The 26,476-nt window shown below is 42.6% G+C and overlaps 1 protein-coding gene across 2 annotated transcripts in view; it reads right to left on the reverse strand.

Annotated features, from left to right (window-relative positions):
- LOC144682884 (NADP-dependent malic enzyme-like) overlaps positions 1-26,476 on the reverse strand; it is a 227,113-nt gene that overhangs the window by 84,019 nt on the left and 116,618 nt on the right. For both annotated transcript variants that reach the window (XM_078545739.1, XM_078545738.1), the window contains exon 5: positions 17,933-18,008. In XM_078545739.1, the coding sequence (XP_078401865.1) occupies positions 17,933-18,008 (76 nt within the window). The remainder of the gene's footprint in view (positions 1-17,932; positions 18,009-26,476) is intronic.

A 26,476-nucleotide genomic window follows, 5' to 3' on the forward strand; every position in this document is an offset into this window, starting at 1 on the left:
CTCGACTAGTCCAATGCACCCCTGGCTGGTCTCCCAAATTCTACCCTCCATAAAGTTGAGGTCACACGGAAGTCTGCGGCCTCTGTCTTAACTCGCACCAGGTCCTATTCACTCATCAACGCTGTGCTCCTACATCTCTGACCTACATTGACTCCTGGCCAAGCAATGTATTGATTTTAAAATTCTCATCCTTGTCTGCTAATCCCTCCATGGCCTCGCTCTCCATATTTCTATAATCTCCCACAAACCTCAGAGATATCTGCGCTTCCCTAATTCCGGCCTTGTCAGCATTCCAGGTTTTAATCACTTCACCACTGGCGGCTGTGCCTTCAGTTCCTCAGCCCTAAGTTCTACTATACCCTCCAAACACCTCTCTGCTTCTTTACCTCACTTTTCTTCTTTATGACAACCCTTACAACCAACTTCTGGCCAATCTGACCCAAAATATCTTTACATGGCTCAATGTCAAACACACCAAGGCTCCTTCGGCAGCACCTTCCAAACCTGTGACCTCTACCACCTGGAAGGACAAGGGCAGCAGATGCATGAGAACACCACCACCTGCAAGTTCTCCTCCAAGCCACTCACCATCCTGACTTGGAACTGTTGCTGGGTCAAAATCCTGGAACCCCCTTCCTAACAGCACTGTGGGTGTACCTATCACATGGACTGCAGCGGTTCAAGAAGGCAGCTCACCACCACCTTCTCAAGGGCAATTAGGGGTGGGCAATAAATGCTGACCTAGCTAGCGATGCCTACATGCCATGAATAAAAAAAGTACTTCTATCAAGCACCTTGGGGTGTTTTATTGTGTTAAAGGTTCTGTATGAATACAGCGTCAATCATGTGCTCAAGGGTTGGAACAGGGTTTAAACACATGAACATCTGATGTTGAGGTGAGGAGTATCATCAGTTGAGTCAGCTGACACTTAAACCAAGCTAACTTCAGTAAACTCATCGTTGGACATTTGATAAAGGAGAAAATACAGGTAAAGTGTCTCAAAACTGGTAACCCCTGGGCCAAGACCATGCCGGATTTTGGATCTTGCTGGATTTCAGGTCAGGCAGTACGGACCAAGCAGGGTCGGGTGGAATCAAAGGTTGCTCGAGGATCGGAATAAACAGCGCATAAGCAGCGAAGTGGATAACTAGTCAGGAGCCTCACCGCACCAATGCAGTACCTAGCCAAATTGTCCAGGTAATTTTGTTTTTTTTTACTCAATTAAAATTGATGCACGGCATCATCTAAAAATGTCCGGATTTTGGAGAGTCGGATTTGAAACACTACCTGTTTTTAGATCTTGTGTGTCTGCATCACAAGATAATCCTTGCTTAGCATCACTGAAGGATGACTTGTGACATCTGGCTTAACCACTTTTCCAAGTCTTCTTTGTAAACCCTCTGATTAAACTGTAAACCCTCTGATTAAACTGTAAACCCTCCAATTAAACTGTACCGGTGTACCAGTCTCACCTCTCTGCACCAAGGTTCTATACCCATTTTTACAGCTGATTACTTAGTACAGTTCCTTTCAGCATAGTTTTCCTACACTGATTTGTTCAATCACACCCTTACCTCCAACTTCACCTAACATCAAATTATCCTTACTGGTATTTACAATAACATTAGGCAGAGGGGCATATAACCAACACTAGGCTGAAAACAGTTTCAGGGGATCAAATGTAACTTGTTGTCTAGAAACATGCACAGAATACACCAAACACATGAAAAACAACCCAACATAATTCTTCAGTTGATCTCATTTGCCAAAGTCATCCTGATCTTTAGTAGGCAGCATGTGCTTTCCTTCATTATAGTTCTTGTTCAAGGGTCTTACTGAGAATGCAACTTTTTATTTCACACTGATCATTGCACCGGCCAGATAAGGTGGACAAAAAAGTCAGTCCATTAGCTGATGGTACAAGGACTAGGACACAGGTTTACGGTTTTGGCCAAAATATGCAAGTGGGGGTGCGAGGAAGAACATTTTTTTTACACAGTGAGTAGTAATGACCTGGAACTTGCTGTCCAAAAGGGTGGCAGAAGCAGAGCTGATCAATGATTTCAGAAGAAAATTGGATAGGCACTTGAGGGAAATAAACTTGCAGGGCTATGGGGATAGAGATGGGGAATGGGACTAAAAGAATTGCTCTATAGAGAGCTGGCAAAAACTTGATGGACCAAATGGACTCCTTCTTTGCATTAAGATTCGATTCAATGCGTTGATCACACTTGCTGGAAAAAAGTTCCTGCTTTCTCTGTACCTGCTTGTACTAGTTTAAGCTTGTGTATCCCAAGTGCTGCCATAATTTGGTGTGAAAAAATGTTCTGGAGCTGTCTTTTCTATTCCAATATTACCTTGCAGATCTCTCTAAGGTTAACTTTGACTCCCTTCCTTTCAAGTCTGCAAAAACACAAATTAATTCTTGGATGTAAGAAAGTCAGTCTCAAGGGTCTTCTCTGAACCAACTTTAGAGCTTGAATGTCACCCTTATGTCTCAGAGGCCAGTCGTGAATTCATTATTCACAGTGTGATCTGACCAGAGCCCTGTATAAATCAACCATGATTTCTTGACTTCTACTACATTGTTTTAGTTATACCATACAATAGTGATTGAACATGTTGAGTTCAAATCTCCGACAATTTCATCCTCAACTAGTCTGATACCTTTGATTAAATACTTGTGCGACTATTTGCCTATGCAGAGTCTTTTGCGTTTAGACCTATTAAATTTCATCTGCCATTGTTCTGCTCATTTACAGATTTTATCTAAATTTTGTGGTTTTGAACCTGAGCTGTCTCCTCAGGTTCAACTGCCCCTCTTGACTTTGTACCATTTGTGAGTTTGACAATGTTGCATTGTGCTTTGGAATTTAGGGGAGATGGTGGAAGAGTGTTAATGACACTGGACTAGTAATCCAAAGGGCCAGGCAAATGCTCTGGGGACATGGGTTCAAATCCTACCACGGCAGCTGGTAGAATTTAAATCCAATTAATAAAATCTGGAATTGAAAACTAGCAGCAGTAATGGTGACCATGAAACTATGATTGTTGTAAAAACCCATTTGGTTCACTAATGCCCGATATGGAAGGAAATCTGCTGTCCTTACCCGGTCTGGCCTACATGTGACTCCAGATCCCCAGCAATGTGGCTGACTCTTAACTGCTCCCTGAAATGGCCTAGCAAGCCTCTCAATTCAAGGGCAATTAGGGATGGGCAACAAACACCAGTCTTGCTAGCGACACCCACATCCGATGAAATAATGAATGAAAAAAAAGTGAAAAAGATTTGAAGTCCTCCCACCATAACTCTTCTAACAAGTTCCTGCTTCTTCCTACTCCTCAACTATTATTATTAGCAGGTTTCATACTGAACCCTCACCACTTCACGTTAAAACAATAGCCCTTCAGATGGAACATTATCAAATGCTTTTGGAAGCCAAGGTACACCACGTGATGTGTAATTGTACCTTCTTAAAAAAGCCTAAGCGGGTGGTAAAGTAGCATCTTATCCTTTCGAGTCTATGTTTGCCTCTGTTAAGCAGGTTATTTTCTACAGGTAACCCTTAAAATTACTCCCGTTTAATTTGTTTATTGGGTATTGATAAAATGCTGTAGTTGCTGCGGCCTGGTTTGTCACCTTTTATCAATATACCCTGTTTCCAATCAATCAGGATTTCCCCAGTATTCATCAATTCCTTTGTGCTGACTGTCAAATGCTTCACAATTCCCATCTTGTCTTAGTATTTTGAATTAAGAACTATTCATCCATAGGGAGCCATTTATTTTGAGTCCTTTTAGCCTAGCATTTTTAACTCATTTGTCTTCAAGTTATTCATTTCAATAAGATTGTTGTGATTTAGGGAAGTATGTTGCTCATGTTTTCTCCAGCGAATAATGTGGAGGAAGCAGTCATTCAGAACATTGTGCCCATCTACAGCTTTTGCCCATTAACACCTTCTAGTGTTCTCCCAACCTAATACAAAGAAATTCTCACTGCCAAGTTTTGTGTCTGCAGCTAGTTTTTCCAGATCCTCTCATTGCCCTTTCAACTTGTTTCTGCATGTTTTTATATGGAGTCTTTAACATTTCTATGCAGAAGATTAGTAAATCATGTTTTCCTTCTATTTTCATTTTTAATTGAGTCTTAAGTATGCTCCGAGTGTTCCAGACAGTTCTCATTAGACTCTGTCATCATCTTTTTGCCTGCTGCCAGGTTTTCATTCTTCGACATCTGTGCACTTTTCATGTTACTGGATTTATTTGAAGTTCATTGGAGGACCAACTGAAGCCAATTAAGAAGAGTTGTTTATTTCACATGAGGTGGGATTTTCCGGCCCTAGCACAGGCAGGCATCATTGCAGGTGGGACGAGAAAATTTGGAGAGGTGTCAAAAGTTAACAGTTCTCCAAAATTTCCTGTCCTGCCCGTTACAATGCCCACCGGTGTCGGGGCTAGAAAATCCCGCCCATAGGGCAGAATTTAGCCCTTGATGGGCGGGCAGGGCCTACCGGCTCGGTGGTGGGCGGGCAGCCGTACTCCGCTGCTGAAACGGGCCCCGTCGCCATTTTGAGTGGGCGGGCCAATTAAGGCCTGCCCAATGGGAAGCACTATGCGCTTCCTGTGCGAGGGGGGAGGGACTCCCCAACTGTCAAGGTGCGGTCTTTCACGCATGCGCGCGAAAGAGTGCACTGCTCCCTGAGACTAAGTGCTGTCTCAGGGAGATTGGTGACAGTTTAAAAAACCTCAAAAATAGAAAAATAAAAAAATTATTAACATGTCCCCCTCTGTGACAATGTCACACGAGATGGGACATGTTAATAAATATGACAAAGTTTAATTAAGATTTTTAAAACGGACATGAAACCTCATTCCGCCAGTGAATGAGATTTTATGTTTTTTCAGAAACCTGCTGGGGCTCCTGGCCTGCCCGCCAGCTGATTTCGCTGTCCGCCCGCCTTCCTGAATATTTAAGTGGGGCGGGATGACGTCGGGGGTTCTTCCCGACGTCACCCCGCGTCATTTTCCCGTCGGCGAGCGGGCCCCACCCCCAAATCACTGACCGGAAAATTCTGGTCATAATGTTTAGCTCTAGTTGCGTTGTGTTCTGTTGTTTAAACCAAGCTTCTGCAATTTAGTAAAAATTTGCTGAAACACCAAGGGTGGAATTTTACATCCCACGGGCAGGCCAACCCGATCGGGAGTAAAATAGTGCGCAATGTCATCGGGCAAGCATCCCGACTTCATCACTCACTCATGCAATATTTCGGTCGACAGGCGCACACGAGAGTCGGCAGTGCACCCGCTGACAATTAAGAAGCCTATTAAGGCCCTTAAGCAAGTAATTAATTTGTATTTTTTGCTGCCCGTCCAACCTTACGGTTGGCGGGCAGGCAAATAGGCCAGGCGGCCTTTGCATTTTTTAGGAAACCTCATCCACAGGTGGGATGAGGTTTCCAACAGCAATTAAAATAAAATAAAAAATTTTTAATATGCCCCTGCTCATGTGACTAAGTCACATGTGAAGTCATTTTTCCCTTATTTTAAAAATCTTTATTTTCAATTGTAAGATTCTTCAGCTCCCTGGGGCAGCCCTGTGAATTCAGAGAGCTTTCAGTTTGTGCGCTCCCCCACGCATGCGCAGACTTTAGCCCTCTTGCTCCTCCCACCCCCACCCCGGCAGTGCTGCCAGCCAGTGTGAAATCGCAGTCAGGACCCGATCGCGGGCGGCGGTCCATTTCGTGGCCGTTCCCAGGCCCGGCCGACGAAGGGAAAATTCTGCCCCAAGTCATTTTAGTAACAATTCATCAATCAACTTTTTTCTAGTTATTCATAGATGTAATAATTTTAATCTTTCTATCAGAATTTACTGCAACCAACATGGTGGTGTGTTGAGTTTAAGGCAGGAAATAACACACTGGTTATGCAGCAAAAACATACAATCGTGACAAGCAGGAAGCACTGGTCCAGATCGGGCAGGACAGCTGCACAAACAGCCTCTTCTCAATGTCTCAGGTCTTCACAACTTCTCAAACTAACCAAGAGTGTCAGCATGGACCTACCCTTGGGAGTTTCTCTCTACTGCCTACTGCACTGAGGCCTGCCAAAGTCTCCTACTTTATAGGCTTTTACCCAGATGGATTACTGACAAGGTCTTTTTGCCCTATAAAGATTTACTTTATATTGAAATACCCTATATTATGTTGAGTTCTTTGTCTAAACCTTGGTTGAAAACCCACCTGTAATGTCATTCACGTATCTTCTATCCTTTCCTTATCTCAGCTCAGGCTATTCTCCATGGTCAATTCCACAACTCCTCAAATGCCAATCTCAGACACTTCACTGTTTGTATTATTAATGAGCTATTCATATTTCTTATCAGACTACTGAACCACAGTGTTGTTCACTAAAATAACTTCTATACTTCCATATGTTAATTAACTTACATATTTCAGCAAGTATCTTAATTAAGCAAGATTAAATGAAGGGCCTAACAAAGTTTTGTAGTATGGTTGTTTGTTTTAAGATTCTGCCCCGCTACTCTAGACCTTGTCTGACCATGGCTCCATTCTGGGCTAGGTACAGATGTCATGACCTAAGAATAATCCTTCCACCAGCTCTGTCTTTAGGAAAGCAAAACCTTAAGCTATTTAAAAGTTCATTTTTCCTCACCTTTGTTTTTTCTTTATCTCATTCTTTGTTTCTCTGTCCTAATTTTACGTTCATTTTTACCTTCACTTCTCTTCTCTCTCCATTTATTGCTCTCTTTCTCTTTCCTCATTTTCTCTTGCTAGTATTTAATATGTTCTGTTGATGTATGTTAAACACCTAGTAGTTTAATGTAATAAGGTGAATAGGTGTTAGGTATTGATTAGTTAATTATGCTCAGATGTGTGTATAAAGCAGAGTCAGCCAGCACAGGGGAGATGGTGTTAGGAGTGGAGAAGTAAGCTCTGTGGCAAGCACGAAATAGTCTCTACCAAAGCATCCTAGTTTTAGTGTCTTTTTCACAATCAGGCTTGGGAGTTTCCTCCAACATCTCTTTCTCTATTTCTTTGTTCTTTACTTTTTCTTGGGTTTGTTTGCAATTTTGAACTGTAACAAAGGAAGACGGCCTCTGTGTTTTCTTTACATGCTGAGTATATTGGATTGGGTTTATAATAATATCGACTGGAATTAGTTTGCAATGAAAAATGCCCTATTCTATTGCATTCAATTACTTCCATCCCACCTCCCATAAAACATAGGGCAGAATTTTTAGCTTGGCGGGCAGCCAACACAGTACTCACTCTCCCCGATCGCAGCAGATTTTTGAAGCGCTTCAGGCACTGCACCAACGTGTGCCTCACCACATCGTAGCTGCTCACCCTGAATGCCACCTCCTCTCAGGCCTTTTTGGTGAGGTGTGAGTGCCTCCTCCTCCCATCCCTGGGAACAAGGGTTTCTCTCCTTGCTGCCACCTCCTCCAGGAGGGCTACAAGGCCCTCGTCCAAAAAACGCGGGGCTGACTGCCCTGCCGGCTTGCCCTTCCGCTTGCTGTGTCCACTCGCTACAGTTTCCATTTGCAACACTTCCATGTCCTTTGGCGGCAGCTTTCCGGGGCTGCCGAGGCCGCATTTGAATCAGCCGCCAGGTCGCAATTGGACCCGGCGGACATCATGCCCCCGCCCACCCCTTTGCGTTAATTCCCAGGCCGCGTATCACGCTGGGCAGGGCTTAATTGGCCCGCCCGCGTAAAATCGCACAGGGCTGCCAATCACGGGTGACATTTGGCTTCTGAACCACCCCTGCCTGCCGCTGCCGATCCCACATGCCGAGGATAAAATTCTGCCCATAAAAACACACACAGTGCTGCTCCACATAATGTAGTTTACACAGACTTTCAGAAAACATTTTGACAAAACTTTAGAGACCCTTAATTAAGCTAGAAATTGCGGAAAGTCACTTAGTTTTATTTTAATTTTCAATCAATTTATCTATGAACAGTGTAACATCAGATGTGGAAATGGTGAGAAGGAGTTATTGAGACAATTATTGCATGCATCAATGCTTGGAGCCATATTTTTCTAATTTATGTAAATATTTTAAAAACTGAAACCCATTGTAAGTTTGTCAAATTTACAGATTCTGAAATGGGGAGAGAAGCAGTTAGCCATTTGCAGAAGTATTTAGATCTGTTATACAGCTGGGTGGACAGTTCCATCTTGGAAGAAAAAAAACATGTGACATGAGTTTAAAATTAATTGAATTAGCATCTGGAGAGTTGATAAAGATGTTAGAAGCAGTAGCCAGTGGGCAGGAAACTGTTTTAAATACAGCAAATGAGTTTCAAAAAGAGCTAACAGAATGGTTGTCAGAAGAATGGACTGCATTTTTACACAGGTTATAATAACACTTCATTCAAACTATAGTTCCAAACTAGAATAGAAGAGCCAGATTACTCGAGAATAACTGCCATAGGGTCAAAAGGCCATGTTTCACCCTTGACTATTGCTTTTTTTTGCATTTTATTCTTGCCAATTTTGCAGACATGCCCCAAATTGCACTGATTTTTATTCGTATTTAATTCCTTGCACAAACATGAGTGTTAAACTATATTTAAATACTGAATAAATATATGAAGCTTTTGATTGCTTACTTGCATTATCTGAACATAGTGCCATGTTAGAAATTAGTAATGTGCTTAAAATAAACATGTATTTAGTAGTCAGCCTGAAAAGGGAAAGGAATAGATTAGTGCTGTAAATTTTCTATTACTGCAAAGTTGAGGAAAAATTATCTTTTAGACAGCACCTTATGATATCCTCAAAATGTTCTTCGGCACTTTGCACCCGATAAATTAAATGCTGTCACCATGAACAAACAATAAGGAGCAGGAGTAGGCCATTCAACCCCTCGAGCCTGCTCTGCCATTTAATAAGATCATGGCTGACCTGATAGTAACCTCAAATCTGCATCCCACCTACCTCCGATAACCTTTCACCCTCTTGCTTAGCAAGAATCTATCCACCTCTGCCTTAAAAATAGTCAAAGACTCTGCTTCCACCACCTTTTCAGGAAGAGGGTTCCAAAGACTCACGACCCTCTGAGTGAAAAAATTTCGGCTCATCTCGGTTTTAAATGGGCGACCACTTATTTTTTAAACAGTGACGCTTGACTGCTATGTCGGTAGTCACAACAGTCAATTGTGCAGTGCATGAGCAGTAAGAGGTAAATGACCAGTTTTTTGCTGAAGAAAAGCTGGCCAGAAACACAAGAAAACTCCTTGCTCCTCTTCATACATTTCACAGAATAGAATCATAGGGCTGAATTTTTCCGTCGGCGAGAAGGGGGCGGGGCCCGCTCGCCGATGTGAAAATGACGCGGGATGACGTCGGGGGGAATCCCCAACATCAACCCGCCCCATTTAAATCTTCAGGAAGGCAGGGGCACAGCGCGATCAGCTGTTCGCCCGCCGGCCTATCAATGGCCAATTGAGGCCATTGGCAGGATAATTAAGACAATTAAAGGACCTGCCCATCCAATCTTAAGGTTGGTGGGCAGGCCAGGAGCCCTGGCGGGCTTCTGTAAAAACATGAAACCTCATCCACCGGCGGGATGAGATTTCATGTCGGTTTTAAAAAAATTTATTAAAGATTTTGTGATATTTATTAACATGTCCCATCTCGTGTGACATTGTCACACTTTTTTATTTTTCTATTTTTAGAGTTTCAAAAACTTTCAGTGATCTCCCTGAGGCAGCACTTAGCCTCAGGGATATGTGTGCTCTTTCACGCGCATGCGTGAATGACCGCACTCTCGCTTTTAGGGAATACCCCCCCCACCCGCACAGGAAGTGCATAGCGCTTCCCGCCGGGCGTCACATTGGGTGTGCCTTAAATGGCCCGCCCACGTAAAATGACGGCAGGGCCTATTTCAGCGGCGGCGATTGGCTGCCCGCCCTCCGCCGAGTCGGTGGGGCCTGCTCACCCAAGAGCAAAATTCAGCCCATAGAATGGTTGCAGCACCGAAGGAGACCATTTGGCCTGTTGTCTCGGTGCTGGCTCTCAGCAAGAGCAATTCACCTTTTGACATTCCCCCACCTTTCCCCCATAGCCCTGCAAATTCTTCCTTTTCAGAAAATGATCCAATTCCCTTTCAAATGCCATGATTGAATCTACCACCACCACATTCTCAGGCATTGCATTCCAGATCCAAACCACTCGCTGTGTTTAAAAAAAAAGATTTCCTCATGTTATGACACAGCAAATGCTGAGCTGTTCAAATCCCAGAGGCAAACGTGAAACAAATGTCACAGCTAATTTTCAATTTGTATAAATTTCGAGATGTGTGCCTTGAATTCAGTAGTATTAAGACCACCAAGTCTTACAGGGTTTTTACAAAACTAGATTAAACATTTATTAATAAGAGAAATGATTTTAAATACATACATAGATCTACAAATTACTACTCTGATAACTTCTAAATCCCCTAATCAATCTAACTCCCAGTTACACTTTTGTTAAGGCAACAGTAAGACACACAGATTTTAAAAGAACCAGGCAAAGAAACATGATACCCTGAACAAGTCGAATTCCAAGTGAGTTTTCTTAACTTCAGTCCTTTGAGGACAGCAGCTTGAGGCATAGATGCTGAAGGCTTTTCACATACTTGTAGATCTTAAAAATGCCTTCCCTTATAAACAGTCTTTTCTTTAAACTTATCTTCCTCTTTGAATACAAATACCCATTATTTCACTATGTCTTTGGACTTTATCTCCCTGATAATAAAATCCCCTCACAGCACTAAGTTTTACCAGTAATCTTTGGGAAAAATAAACACACCGTTGCTAAACTTCACCTGGCTAGGTGACACATTTCACCCTCCTTTGAAAATAAACTAGTCTGGTTTATTTCAAAATGCAAATGCTCCCTCGACACCTACCCTTCCAAACTTCCCCATGTTTATCAAATTAACATTTCAAGCCTAACCTCTCTTTTTAGATCAAAGCATCCAGACTAATTCAATTAAGTCTCTCATATATATATATATATAAAACTCTATTTTACAATAAATTCCAATAACATTATGAGAATTATTATATCTTCTTGACAATTTCACCATTGCTTCTTTTTCCAGTAACCTTAAATCTGTGACCTCTGGTTCTCAGTCCTTCCACCAATGGGAACATCTTTATCTACTCTGTCCAGTCCCCTCATGATTTTGAATACCTCCTTCAAATCACTTTTCAACCTTCTCTTCTCAGATGAAAACAGTCCCAGCTTCTCCAATCTTTCTACTTATCTGAAGTTCCTCATCTTGGAACCATTCACATGTATTTTTTTGCACCCTCTCTAATGCCTTCACATCCTTCCTAAAGTACGGTGCCCGGAACTGGATACAATATTCCAGTTGAGGCCGATCCAGTGTTTTATGCTGGTTTATCATAACCTCCTTGCTTTTGTACTCTATGCCCCTATTTATAAAGCCCAGGATTCCCTTATGTTTTATTAATCGCGTTCTCAACCTATCCTGCCACCTTCAATGATTTGCGCACACATATCCCCCCAAATGAGGGGGGTCTGCTCCTGCATCCCCATTTGAATTGTACCCTTTATTTCTTTCTATCAAAATGAATAATTTCATACTTCTCTGCATTAAATTTCATCTGCATTTGTCCACCCATTCCACCAACCTATGTCCTTTTGAAGCTTAACACTTTCCTCCTCATATTTCACAATACTTCCAAGTTTCTGTAAATTTTGTGCCTTGTACACCAAAGTCCAGGTCATTAACATATCAGGAAGAGCAGGGTTCCAACGCCAACTCTTGGGGAACTCCACTATAAACCTTCCTCCAGTCTGGAAAACATCTATTCACCACTACTCCATTTCCTGTCACTGTCCCTTTTTTCCCAATGGACTCTAACTTTGCTCACAAATTTGTTGAGTGGCACTTCATCAAATGCATTTTGGAAGCCCAGGTACTTCCAGGCATATCAACGGCATTACCCTCCTCAACCCTTTCTATTACCTCAGCAAAAAACTCAGGCAAGTTAGTTAAACACAATTTGCCCTTAACAAATCCGTGCTGGCTTTCCTTGCATTAACCTGTATTTGACCAAGTGACTATTAATTTTGTCCCAAATTATAATTTCTAAAAGCTTCCCCACCATCAAGGTTAAACTGGCTGGTCTGTAGTTGTTGGGCTTATCTTTACACCCTTTTTTGAACAAGGGCGTAACATTTGCAATTCTCCAGTCTTCTGTCACCACCCACCGAGTCCAAGAAAAGTTAGAAAATTATTGCAGTGCCTCCGCAATTTCCATTCTCACTTCTCTCAGTATCCTTGCATGCATCTCATCCAGTCCTGGTTGCTTTATCAAATTTAACTACAGTCAGTGTACCTAATAACTCCTCAATGTCAAATTTAAACCAATCAAGTGTTTGAATCACCACTTCTTTCACCATGACCTGGGCAGCATCTTCTTCCTTGGTAAAGATATGTGCAAAATATTCATTTAGCATCTCAGCCATATCCCCTGCCTCCATGTACAAAATCCCCTTTTTGGTCCCTAATCGGCCCCACTCCTCCTTTAACCATCATTTTACTATTTATATGCCAATAGAAGGTGTTTGAACTCCCTTTTACATTCACTGCCAGTAACTTCTCATATTCTCTCTTTGCTTCTCTTATCTACATATGAACAAGGAGCAGGGGTAGGCCATTCAGTCCCTTGAGCCTACGTCACCATTTAATAAGATCATGGCTGACCTGATAGTAACCTCAAATCTGCATCCAACCTACCACCGATAACCTATCACCCCCTTGCTTACCAAGGATCTATCCACCTCTGTCTTAAAAATAGTCAAAGACTCTGCTTCCACCACCTTTTCAGGAAGAGAATTCCAAAGACTCACAACCCTCTGTGTGAAAAAATTTCACCTCATCTGTTTTAAATGGGCAGCCCATTATTTTTAAACAGTGACCCCTAGTTCTAGATTCTTCCACAAGAGGAAACATCCTCTCCACATCCACCCTGTCAAGACCCCTCAGGATCTTATACATTTCAATCAAGTCACCTCACTCTTCAAAACACCAGCGGATACAAGCCTAGTCTGTCCAACTTTTCCTAAGACAGCCCACCCATTTTCGGTATTAGTCTGGTAAACCTTCTCTGAACTGTTTCCAACGCATTTACATCCTTCCTTAAATAAGGTGACCGATACTGTACACAGTACTCCAAATGTGGTCTCACTAGTGCTCTGTACAACTGAAGGATAACCTCCCTACTTTGGTATTCAATTCCCTTTGCAATAAATGATAACATTCTATTAGCTTTCCCAATTACTTGCTGCACTTGCATACTAGCCTTTTGTAGAGCTCTGCAATCTCTCACCATTAGATATTTTTTCTTTTATTCTTCCTGCCAAAATGGACAATTTCGCATTTCGCCACATTATACCCCATCTGCCAGATCTTTGCCCACTCACTTCACCTATCTATATCTGTTTGTAGCCGCCTTTTGTCCTCTTCACAATTTACTTTCCTACCTACCTTTGTGTCATCAACAAATTTTGCAACTATCCCTTCAATCCCTTCATCGAAGTCATTTATATAAATTGTGAACAGTTGAGGTCCCAGCACTGATCCCTGTGGCACACCACTTGTTACATCTTGACAACCTGAAAAGGACCCATTTATGCCTTTGCTTCCTGTTAGCCAGTCAATCTTCTACCCATGCTAGTATGTTATCCCCTATACCATGAGCTTTTATTTTTCGCTATAATCTTTGATGTGGCACTTTATCAAATGCCTTCTGGAAATCTAAGTACAGTACATCCACCAGTTCCCCTTTATCCACGGAACATGTTACTTCCTCAAAGAACTTCAGTAAGTTGGTTAAACATGATCTCCCTTTCACAAAACCATGTTGACTCTGCCTGATGACCTTAAGCTTATCCAAGAGCCCTGCTATAGATTCTTTAATAATAGTTTCTAACATTTTCCCTACGACAGACGTTAAGCTAACTGGCCTGCAGTTTCCTGCTTTCTGTCTCTGTCCCCTCTGTCTCCGTCCCTTTTTGAATAATGGAGTTACATTTGCTATCTTCCGATCTAATGGGACCATCCCCGAATCTAGGGAGTTTTGGAAAATTAAAACCAATGCATCAACCATCTCACTAGCCACTTCTTTTAAGACCCTAGGATGAGGTCCATCAAGACCCAGGCTCTTATCAGCCCACAGCTCCAACAATTTACTCAGTACCACTTCTCTGGTGACTGTCATTTTCCTGACTTCCTTCCCCACTTCCATTTTTAAAAATTTATTCATGGGATATGGGCTTAGCTAGCTGGGCCAGCATTTATTGCTCATCCCTAGTTGTCCTTGAGAAGGTGGTGGTGAGCTGCCTTCTTGAACCGCTGCAGTCCATGTGGTGTAGGTACACCCACAGTACTGTTAGGAAGGGAGTTCCAGGATTTTGACCCAGCAAAAGTGAAGGAATTTCCTGGTTTACAGCTGCTTCTGGAATGTTACTTGTATCCTCCACAGTGAAAACAGATGCAAAATACTTGTTCAGTTCATCTGCCATCTCCTTGTTTTCCATGATCAATTCTCCAGACTCACTTTCTATAGGACAAACGCTCTCTTTGTTAACTCTTTTCTTTTTTAAATATTTATAAAAACTCTTACTATCTGTTTTTATATTTCTGGCTTGCTTTCTCTCATACTCTAATTTTTCCTTCCTTATTAGTCTTTTAGTCATTCTTTGCTGTTCCCTATATTCCGTCCAATCTTCTGGCCTTCCGCCTATCTTTGCACAATTATATGCCCACTCCTCTCTCCCTCAAACTTAATGTAAAATTCAATCATATTATGATCGCTGCTACCTAGGGGTGCCTTCACTATGAGATCATTAATTACACCGATCTCATTGCACAATACCAGGTCTAGTATAGCCTGCTCTCTGTTTGGCTCCAGAACATGCTGTTCTAAGAAACTATGCCAAAAACATTCAATGTACTCCTCATCTATCTTTGCCCATCTGACTTTTCCAGTCGATATGTAAATTAAAATCTCCCATGATTAACATCGTGCCTTTCTGACAAGCTCCAATTATTTCTTCCTTAATGCTCAACCCTACCATGTGGTTACTATTAGGGGGCTTGTAAACAACTCCCACAGGCGACTTCTTGCCTTTACCATTTCTCATCTCTACCCAAACCGTTGCCACATCCTGGTTTCCTGAACTTAGGTCATCCCTCTTTATTGTGCTAATACCATCATTAATTAACAGAGCCACCCCTCCACTTTTCCTTGTTTCCTGTACTTCCTAAATATCCTGTACCCTTCAATATTCAGGTCCCAATCCATGTCCTCCTGCAGTCACGTCTCTGTAATGGCTATCAAATCCTAATTATTTATTTCTATGTGCGCTCTCAGTTCATCTCTTTTGTTTCGAAAGCTACGTGCATTCAGATACAGAGCTTTTAGTTTTATCCTTTTATTCTTTTTATAACCTCTAGTTTCATCTGTTGATTTACTGTTAGATTTGTACTCCCTATCCCTTCCTGTCACGGTCTGTTTTTCATTTCCCGTAATACTACCTTTTTGTCTTGTCTCTGCTCTTTGATTTACCACATCTTTCCAAATTTGATCCCTTGCCCCCACTATTTAGCTTAAAACACTCTCTACTTCCCTAGTTATGTGGCTCAGAAGAACACCAGACCCAGCATGGTTCGGGTATAGACCGTCCCAAAGGTACAGATCCCACTTTCCCCAGTACTGGTGCCAGTGCCCCACAAACCAGAACTCACATCTCCCACACCAGTCTCTGAGCCACACATTCATCTCCCTAATCTGCTTTATCCTATGCCAATTTGTACATGGCCCAGGTAATAATCCAGAGATTATGACCTTTGAGGTTCTGCTTCTTAATTTTGTGCCTAGGTCCTCATATTGACTATGCAGAATCTCCATCTTTGTCCTGCCTATGTCATTGGTACCGACATGGAGCACGACGACTAGGTCCTCCCCTCCCACTGCATGTTCCTCCCCAGCCTCGAGCATATGTCCTGCACCCTGGCACCGGGCAGGCAACACAGCCATTTGGACTCACGCTCTTTGCTGCAGAGAACAGTGTTAATCCCTCTCACTATACAATCCTCTACTACCAATATATTCCTTTTTGCTCCCCCCACTTGAATGGCTTCCTGTACCACAGTGCCATGGCCAGTCAGCTCATCCACCCTGCAGCTCTCATTCTCATCCAAACAAGCTGAAAAAACCTCAAACCTGTTAGACAATTGCAGAGGCTCACACTCCTGTGCTCCTGCCCTCCAAGTCCCCTTACCTGCCTCACTCACAGTCACACTTTCCTGTTCCTGAACACTGACCAAACCAGAAGACCCCGTCCTAAGAGGTGTGACTGCCTCCTGGTACAAAGAATCCAGGTAACTTTCCCCCTCCCTGATGTGTCACAGTGTCTGTAATCCAGCTCATGGGGCTGAATTTTCCCCCTGTCCGGCGGGTTATGTGGGGGCAGGCACGAGCCCGATGGGCGCCCCCAATCAGGGACGCATCGCCATTTTACGTGGGCGGGCCAATTAAGGCTCGCCCATCATGGCGCTCGCCCAGAAGTGCTGAGCGCTCCCTGTGCAGGCGGGAGGCGGGGATTCCATGAGTCGTTCCCTGCGCTCTTTTGCATCTGCACGTGAAAGAGCACAGAGATCTCCCTGAGGCATGGAGGTGCCTCAGGGAGATCGGTTTGACATGTGTAAATTTAAATAAAGGGAAATAAAAACTTTTAAAACATGCCCCCTCATGTGACACTGTCACATGAGCTGGGACACATGAAAGAATTATTTTTAAAATTTTTATTGACTTTTAAAAACACTTCATGAAACCTCATCCTACCCGTGGATGAGGTTTCATGAAAAATGCAAAGGCCGTCTGGGCTCTTCACCTGCCCGCCAACCTTAAGGTTGGATGGGCAGCTCAGCTAATTGAATTAATTACTATTTAAATGGCCTTAATAGGCCTTTGACAGTTTGGCAAGCGTGCAGCCAATTTGGCTGCGCACCCGCCAAACTGAAAATCTAAATGATGGGCGGTGACATCGGGACGCCTGCCTGACATCACCGCACATCATTTTACGCCTTGGCGAGCGGGCCCGTTCCCGCTCGCCAACCAGAGAATTCTGCCCATAAACTTTGAGCTGAAGCTGCTCAAACTTCGAACACTTACTGCAGATGTGTTTGCCCTGGATCAAATTGGCATCCAGGAGCTCCCACATGCTGCAGCTATGGCACATCACCTGTCCTGACATCCTTAATGAGTTCTTTGCCATTTCAATTCCCCTCTGAACCTTCTATACAATTGAGAATCAGGCTCAGTACTATCCACCTGACATCTGTCATTTGCACCTTTTTTTTTGCTTCATCTTACTCTCCATCCATCTCTTTTGTCATCCAGGGAGCTCTCAATTTGTTTGCCCTACCTTTCCCTCTTGTGGTAATATACCTTGACCATACCCAAACTCTCCTTTTTAAAGGCAGCCCATTGTTCAGTTACAGTACTGCCTGCCAATCTTTGCTTCCAATTTATCTGGGACAAATCCATTCTCACCTCACTGAATGAACTGTTTCCATGATTGAATTGTAACAGCAAAACTTGTGTGGGAAAGAACACAAATATAGGACACTAAAACATACAAGAAAAAATAGATGGTGGCTGGGACTGTGTAAAAATATGCAATGTACATTAGTCTGGATGCCACTAGTAAGCTTTTGTGGCTTAAAAATACCATATGAAACTGCACAAATATTATCAATATCTGATGTAATACATCACAGCATTCTGAACTTCCATCAGTCACACTTGACAAATCATATCTTGTAGTCATTGTACAACGTGAATACAGGAATCTATAAATCTTGCAATAAGCTTACCTTTATATTGTCTTCTGGCCAAGAGTTCAACATTGTCGCAATGTGGCCTTTGTCGTGAATGGTAATGAACAGTCCTCTGGGAGAGGGGGGAAAAAAACAAGACTTAAAAAAAAATGTTTATTCGTCAAAAATAAATCAACAGTCAAAGTCTTTTTTGTGTTAGAACTTTGTTGCATTCACAATTTGTTTTCTTTATTTTTAATTGGAACTGTCACAAAGGGAGATCCAAGTTGAGGTGAATGCCATTCATAAAAAGACTATTTATGCTCTTTGTTTACCCCTTCCTTTCCCATTCTAGTTCACCCACCTAACTGACCTGGAGATGGACTATTGCAAAGTCATGCTCTTAGTGACCTTTGGCCTTGTTTGTCCATCAGGATTTCTATGATGGCACAGCTAAGTATCAATAAGCACCATTCGGGAAACGGCAACAAAGGTTGGCATTCTGCCACCGTAACATAATATATTGAAATGTTAATGCACTGTATCAACATGTCATACTTGTTACTGTATCTGATTCTGCCATCAACACAATATATTTTAAGATGTTCCTTAGAATGGCACCCATGGAGCTGTGCCTCTAGATTCTGGAACATGCTAAAGTCAGCATGGAATAGAAGAGCTAATGCTTCACGTGCTGCTTCCTCCTTTTTTCTCAGTTCTCCCAAACAATCGGTGCCTTAAAGTTGTCACTCAGCATTTACAATCACTCATTGAACCTGGGTTGCTGGTGTATGCATTCGGCCATTGAATATGTATACAGACATAGAGAACTTTCTCCAAGTCTTTCTGTGCCCCAGGCAGCCAAGGGGAAACATGTTAGCAGTTGCCTCCAGCTGCTTGTTATTTTGGCTCCTGTTAAAATGCAAGTTTGTGGTAGGCTTTAACAAAGCCCATAAAAATACTGAAATCTTAGAAATCAAGCAGCATTCTTTTTACACAATGCAAAGTAACGAGGGGGCCCACTAAAAGTAACCCTTCAAAGGGTTTGGATAATTGAAATATTTGAATGCTGCTTTCCCTGCAACCCTTCCCCCACCCAATCGACAGATTTGAATCCAACTTAACAACTGATTATTTCAAGTTAGCTACCACGGATGATGCTGCAGCAGATCTTATGAACAGTACACACTGCAGTCACAGATGGTATGGGGAGTGGACATGTAAGCCAGAGGCTGTGGTGCCGATCAAGTGGGCTGCTTTGCCCTACACAGTGTTGAGCTTCTTAAGTGTTGCTTGAATTGCACTCATCCAGGCAAGTGGACAGTATTCCACCCAAACTCCTCGCTTGTGCCTAATAGATGATGGTAAGTTTTAGGGAGTCAAGAGGCGAGTTACATGCACAAAATACACAGCCCCCAATCAGCCCTTGTAGTCACAGTGGGCAGAATTTTCTGCCTGTCGAGCGGGCGGGCCTGACCCAATCTCTGGCGGGAGGGGAGCCGACACCCGCCAGAGAAGTGGGTTGCACCGCCATTTTACGTGGACGGGCCAATTAAGGCCCGCCCAGCGTGACGTTCAGCGGGATGTGCTATGCGCTTCCTGTGTGGGCGGGGGGATTCCCTAAAAGCGAGTGTGCGCTCCTTCACACCTGCGCACGAAAGAGCGCACATCTCCCTGAGGTTAAGTGCAGCCCCAGGGAGATTGCTTCCACTTTGAACAATATTAAAAATAGAAAAAAAAATTCCCCAACATGTGCCACTCATGTATCAATGTCACATGAGGTGGGACATGTTCATAATTTACAGATTAACTTTATTAAAATTTTTAACACGCTGCATGAAACCTCATCCCGCCTGTGGATGAGGTTTCGTGTTTTCTCTTTTTGCCGCCGGGGCTCCTGGCCTGCCGGCCAACCTTAAGGTTGGACGGGCAGGTCCTTTAATTGTTTAAATGATCCTGTCAATGGCCTCAAGTGGCCACTGACAGGTCGGTGGGCGCGCAGCTGATTTTGCTGCACCCCTGCCTTCCTGAAAATTTAAATGGGGCGGGATGACGTCGGGGGTTCCGCCCGACATCATCCTGCGTCATTTTACGCATCGGTAAGTGGGCCCCGCCCCCTGTTCACTGATGGCAAAATTCTGCCCAGTATTTATCTGGCTTGACAAGTTAAATTTGTGGTCAATGATGACACCCAAAACGTTGATGCTGGGGGATTCAGCGTCTTGGGGGTGGTATTTATACCCTCTAAATGAGAGATGTTCATTCCCTGGCACTTGTTACTTGCCACTGATCAGCCCAAGCCTGAATGTTAACCAGGTTTTGCAGCATGTGAGCATGGACTGCTTCGTGATCTGAAGAATTGCAAATGGAACTAAACAATGTGCAATCATCAGCAAATATCCCCATTTCTGACCGTATAATGAAGGGAGGTTATTGATGAAGCAACTGAAGAAAGTTGGGCCGATGTCCAGGAGGAATTCCTGCAGCAATAACAATTCAATTCGATTTAATTGCACTTTATTGTCCATACAGAACTTCATTTCAGCAATGGACATTGCTCATTCATTCAAAATGACATATAAATAAATAGTAACAAGAAAGAAAATTACCCTATCACAGAGGTTTAAGTTTAATTAAAATGCATTTAAAAAAACTATTCCAATGTATTAAAATAGTCAGTTGGGAGTCCCAACTGAGTGCACATCCTATCCATTCATCAAACTCCTGTTAAAAGTTCTTCTAGAGAAGGGCACAAATGAGTTCAGGAACAAATTTGTTCTGCATCTGAAGGATTGTAGTATTTTCCCTACAGTAACACTGAGACAGGGGGTGATTCTCCTTGTTCATGACACTCTTCTGTCAAAATTCTTTGAGAGCAGATTTCACCAAGAAAGATCTACTCATTAAATACTCTTCCTGCCTGGTTCAATAATCTCTGTGCTCTTAATGAGTCTACTTTCCCAAGATCACCGTATCAGGGGAGACACCCAAAAAGGATAGCACTCTCAACTTTAGCTGTATAGAAGAGTTTCATGATTGTTGGATCTACTCAAAACGATTCTAATTTTGAGGTAGTATAATCGTGTATGTCCCTTGGCACCACACCTGTACAGTGTTCCCTCCAATTCAACCTATCTACTTTGAAATAGTTACAAACTACAAGCATCGATGTCCACAACATGAATCTTCATGGGAACAATATCATTAACTGGCATTTTCCTAAAATCTATAACTGGTTCTTTCATCTCATTTTCATTTCGTTTAAGAGAATTACTTTCACACCATTATATGAACTCCTCCACCAAGATCCTATAGCTTACTTTGTCATTCCTTATGAGACCCAGAAATACCATATCATCAGCATACTTCAAGATCGTTATGCGGTCGTGCTCTGCTTGACAGTCATTCATGTAAAGGGTGAAAAGCAAAGAGGAAAGTGCACAACCATTTGTTAAGACAAGTTTGTTGCAGAATTTATGGTGAATTTCAAGGACAACCCAATTTACCAATAAATTATTCTGAGCAAGAGCTCGGTCTTGGGCGAGGGGTAGGGAGAATCTCAGTTACGTACATTCCGATAGTTGGCTGCGGAACTGCAATGGCAGATACTTTGGAGCAGGCTAATGCAGCATGTAATGATTAACATGGGCAGAAAATATGTGCAAAGAATGAAGTGTATGGAAAGGGAATTTGCACATGATACATGTTCTCTTACTACTTCTTACTCCATCAACAATATTCTCACTAATCAACAACTTATATTTATATAGCACCTTTAATGTAATAAAATGTCCCAGGGTGTTTCACAGGAACATTGTGAAACAAAATGACACTGAACCACATAAGGAGATAATAGGTCAGATAATCAAAAGCATGGCCAAAGGCTGGTCTTAAAGGAGCGAAGTGAGGTAGAGAGGCAAAAAGGTTTAAGGCCTAGGCAAGTGACAACACAGCCACCAATGGTAGAACGTTAAAATCAGGGCTGCTCAAGAATTCAAAATTAGATAAGAACAGATATCTTGGAAGGTTGAGCGGCTGGAGGAGAATAGAGATAGGGAGGGGCGAGGTCACTGGGGAATTTGAAAACAAGGATGTTAATTTTAAAATCAAGATGTTGTTTGACCAGGAGCTAATGCAAGCCAGTGAGCATATGAATGATAGGTTAAAAGATTTGGTGCGAGTTATGACATGGGCTGCAGAGTTTTGGATAACCTTAGGCATTTTTTTTCTAATGTTTAATTTTACAAACATTTCAACTACCTTGAACCCAATTTTTTTTTCAAGATAAAGCCTTGATTCCAGAACTCGCAATGAGCTCTGTCTAATCTCCATCAGAACCAAAGTTAAGGTAAACTAAAACAAAAACAAAAATACCTGGAAAAACTCAGCAGGTCTGACAGCATCTGCGGAGAGGAACACAGTTAACGTTTCGAGTCCGTATGACTCTTCAACAGAATTAAGGAAAAATAGAAAAGAGGTGAAATATAAGCTGGTTTAAGGGGGGGTGGGACAGGTAGAGTTGGATAGAGAGCCAGTGATAGGTGGAGATTGCCAAAAGATGTAATAGACAAAAGGGCAAAGAGGTGTTGAAGCTGGTGATATTAGCTAAGGAATGTGACAATAAAGGTACAGATAGCCCTAGTCGGGGTGGGGTGGGGGGAAGGGATCGAAATAGGCTAAAAGGCAGAGATAAAACAATGGATGGAAATACGTTTAAAAATAATGGAAATAGGTGGGAAAAGAAAAATCTATATAAATATTTGGAAAAAAGGTTGCATGGGAAGGTGCAGGGATCGTTCCCTCCGGGACACCCTGGTTTACATCTCCATCACCCCCTACACCTCAACCCCCTCCCACGGCACCTTCCCATGCAACCGCAGAAGGTGCAACACCTGCCCCTTTACTTCCCCTCTCCTCACTGTCCAAGGGCCCAAACACTCCTTTCAAGTGAAGCAGCATTTCACTTGCACTTCCCTCAATTTAGTCTACTGCATTCGCTGCTCCCAATGCGCTTTCCTCTACATTGGAGAGACCAAACGCAGACTGAGTGACCGCTTTGTGGAATACATTTGGTCTGTCCGCAAGCATGACACAGACCGCCCTGTCGCTTGTCATTTCAACACTCCACCCTGCTCTCATGCCCACATGTCTGTCCTTGGCCTGCTGCATTGTTCCAGTGAAGCTCAACGCAAACTGGAGGAACAGCACCTCATCTTCCAACTAGGCACTTTACAGCCTTCCGGACTGAATATTGAGTTCAACAATTTTAGATCATGAACTCTCTCCTCCATCCCCACCCCCTTTCCGATCTCCCTTTTTTCCAAATATTTATATAGATTTTTCTTTTCCCACCTATTTCCATTATTTTTAAATGTATTTCCATCACATGAATGTATCACATTCCTTAGCTAATATCACCAGCTTCAACACCTCTTTGCCCTTTTGTCTATGACATCTTTTGGTTATCTCCACCTATCACTGGCCCTCTATCCAGTTCTACCTGTCCCACCCCCCCCCTTAAACCAGCTTATATTTCACCTCTTTTCTATTTTTCCTTAGTTCTGTTGAAGAGTCATACGGACTCGAAACGTTAACTGTGTTCCTCTCCGCAGATGCTGTCAGACCTGCTGAGTTTTTCCAGGTATTTTTGTTTTTGTTTTGGATTTCCAGCATCTGTAGTTTTTTTGCTTTTATCTTAAGGTAGACTAGTTTTGTTCCAGCTCATAATAGTTTTTATCTTTGTGGGTCCCATCTTCACTCCCCACCTCTTATACATTACATTTATTCTACATTATGCCCAGGGATATTTTTGAAGGTGAATACTTTAATTCAAATGCAAATTATTCAAAATTGCTACATACAAAGGTGGGGCTTAGTAGTTTGTCATTCAAGGCCCAGTAAAAATATGCGTTACAAATTTGTACTGTAAATCGTGGTAAGTTAAGACTGGAAATTGCTTTGGCAATAAATTACTAAAACTAGTGAGCCAGCTACATGACTGCTGAAAGTCCATTTGCCAGTGTTTTGAGGTATAACTTACTAAGTGTTTTGAAATGGGAACGGATCATATTTATAGTTTTAATAACACAAGCAATAAATATTTTAAAAGGGGGAGAATTCATAGTCAAAGTATGCTGCTGGTTTGGCACTTACACAAATTAAGTAATGAGTTATAAAGGACAATGGGCTGCTCAAGTCATGCACCTTGGCATCCACACAATACTCACATAGATACAGATCCCACCTAAACTCTAACTGCTTGCATAACTGCTGCTCTCCACTGTTGCCAGGCAACAAAGTCTCATTGTTATATTTTAATCTGCCATTCAACTCTATACTTTGTTGTGTATGCAGAATGTTCAAATACAAAAAACCTTTGGTAATTTAACAAGGGACAGAATTTAGTCATGAACCACATCAATAGTAGACATCTGAAAGAGACACTATGTGATCCAAATGGCTAAATATTCACTGTCCTTGTTTGGAAGTGCAAAAGAAAAACAAAAAATCTATAGTTAACAATGGCCCAGAATTTGCCGGAGCAGGATACCTGGAACTCAGTGAACAATGGGACATAGTTAATCTTCTTAACGAAAAAGATTTAAAGAATTAAAGATTGGGAAGAAAAGCTGTAAATGCCTTTAACAAGATGATGGCTTGAGTACATTCGAGGTACATTCCCATGGCCAGAAATTTTCCCCCGCCGGGGGAATTGTGTGGGCGCGAACCCGATCAGGTCCATGCCGCCATTTTACGTGGGCGGGCCAATTAAGGCCTGCCCAGCGTGACACGCGTCCATAAGCGCTGAGCTCTCCCTGTGCGGGTTTGGGGGGGGGCGGATTCCCTGAGTGGTTCCCTGCGCTCTTTCTCCCTGAGGCACCTCTGTGCCGCAGGGAGATTTGTTAAAAGTTATGGAAATTTGAATAAAGGTGGGAAAAAAATTTAAGGACATGTCCCCTCATGTGAAACTGTTACATGAGCTGGGACACGTCCATTATTTATTTCAAAAGTTTTTATTTAAATAATAAACCCTTCATGAAGCCTCATCCCACCTGTGGATGAGGTTTCATGAAAAACGTGAAGGTCACCTGGGCTCTTCGCCTGCCCGCCAACCTTAAGGTTGGACGGCCAGCTCAGTTAATTACTTTTTAACAGGCCTTAATAGGCCTTTGACAGTTTGGCAGGTACACAGCTGATTTGGCTGCGTGCCCGCCGAACTGAATATCTGAATGACGTGCGGTGATGTCGGGACGCCCACCCGACGTCACCGTGCGTCATTTTACACGTCGGCAAGCGGGCCCCGCCTCCCGCTCACCAACGGGAAAATGCTGCCCCATGAGTGTGAAAGTTAGGGAAACCAACGCCAGAGATCATTGGATAACCAAATAGATAGAGTAAGATGAAGCCGAAAAAGGGTGCAAATGACAGATGTTGACAACATAGGTGTGAACCAAGCTGAGTACAGAAGGTTCAGAGGGGAAGTGAAAAAACAAGTAAGAAAAGCAAAGAGAGAGTATGAGAAGAGACTGACAGCTAACATAAAAGAGAACATAAAAAAGAATCCAAAAATAATCTACAGGCATATAAATAGTAAATGGGGGTAAAAGAGAAGTCGGGCCGATTAGGGACATAAAAGGGGATTTGTGCATGGAGACAGGTGGCAGGTGTTAAATGAGTATGTCTTTACTGAGGAAGGTGATACTTCTTTGCCTTGTTCAGAGGGCATTTAAGAGTCAGCCACATTGTTGTGGGTCTGGAGTCATACGTAGGTGAGACCAGGTAAGGACAGCAGATTTCCTTTCCTAAAGGACATCAGTGAACCAGATGGGTTTTTATGACAATCAGCAATGGTTTCACGGGCATCTCACGGTCATCATTAGACTTTTAAAACCAGATTTATATTGGATTCAAATTCCACCATCTGCAGTGGTGGGATTCAAACCTGAATCTCCAAAGCATTACCTCTGGATTTCCCTATTACCAGTCTTGTGACAATGCCACTATGCCACCACCTCCCCCTCCTTACTGCCCAAGTCATAGTGAAAAGAGGTGGTAGTTGGGATAACGGATAGGCTATAAGTTGATATAAAAGAGGTATTAGAAGGCTAACCATGAAATAAAAGGAATAGAAACAACACAGATGCGCTGAGTGACAGGAGACAGTGTAGTGGTGAACAGTTATTTTACAGACTGGAGGAAGGTTTATAGTGAAGCTCCCCAGGGATTGGTATGAGGGCCACTGCTTTTGTTGATATATATTCATGACTTGAACTTCGGTGTACAGGGCACAATTTCAAATGACACAAAACTTGGAAGTATAGTGAACTATGAAAAGGATGGTGACAGAATTCAAGAGGGCATAGAAATGGTGGGATGGGTGGATTGGTGGCAAATCAAATTTAATGCAAAGAATTGCGAAGTGATACATTTTGGTAGGAAGAATAAAGGGAGGCAATATAAACTCAAGGATACAACTCTGGCTGGGGTGCAGGAACACAGAAACGTGGAGGTATAATTGCACAAATCATTGAAGGTGACAGGGCAGGTTGCAAAAGAGGTCAACAAAGTATATGGAATCCTTGGCTTTATAAAGAGAGCCTT

The sequence above is a fragment of the Cetorhinus maximus genome, chromosome 7 (assembly GCF_964194155.1).
Source record: "Cetorhinus maximus chromosome 7, sCetMax3.hap1.1, whole genome shotgun sequence".
Taxonomy (NCBI): Eukaryota; Metazoa; Chordata; class Chondrichthyes; order Lamniformes; family Cetorhinidae; genus Cetorhinus; species Cetorhinus maximus.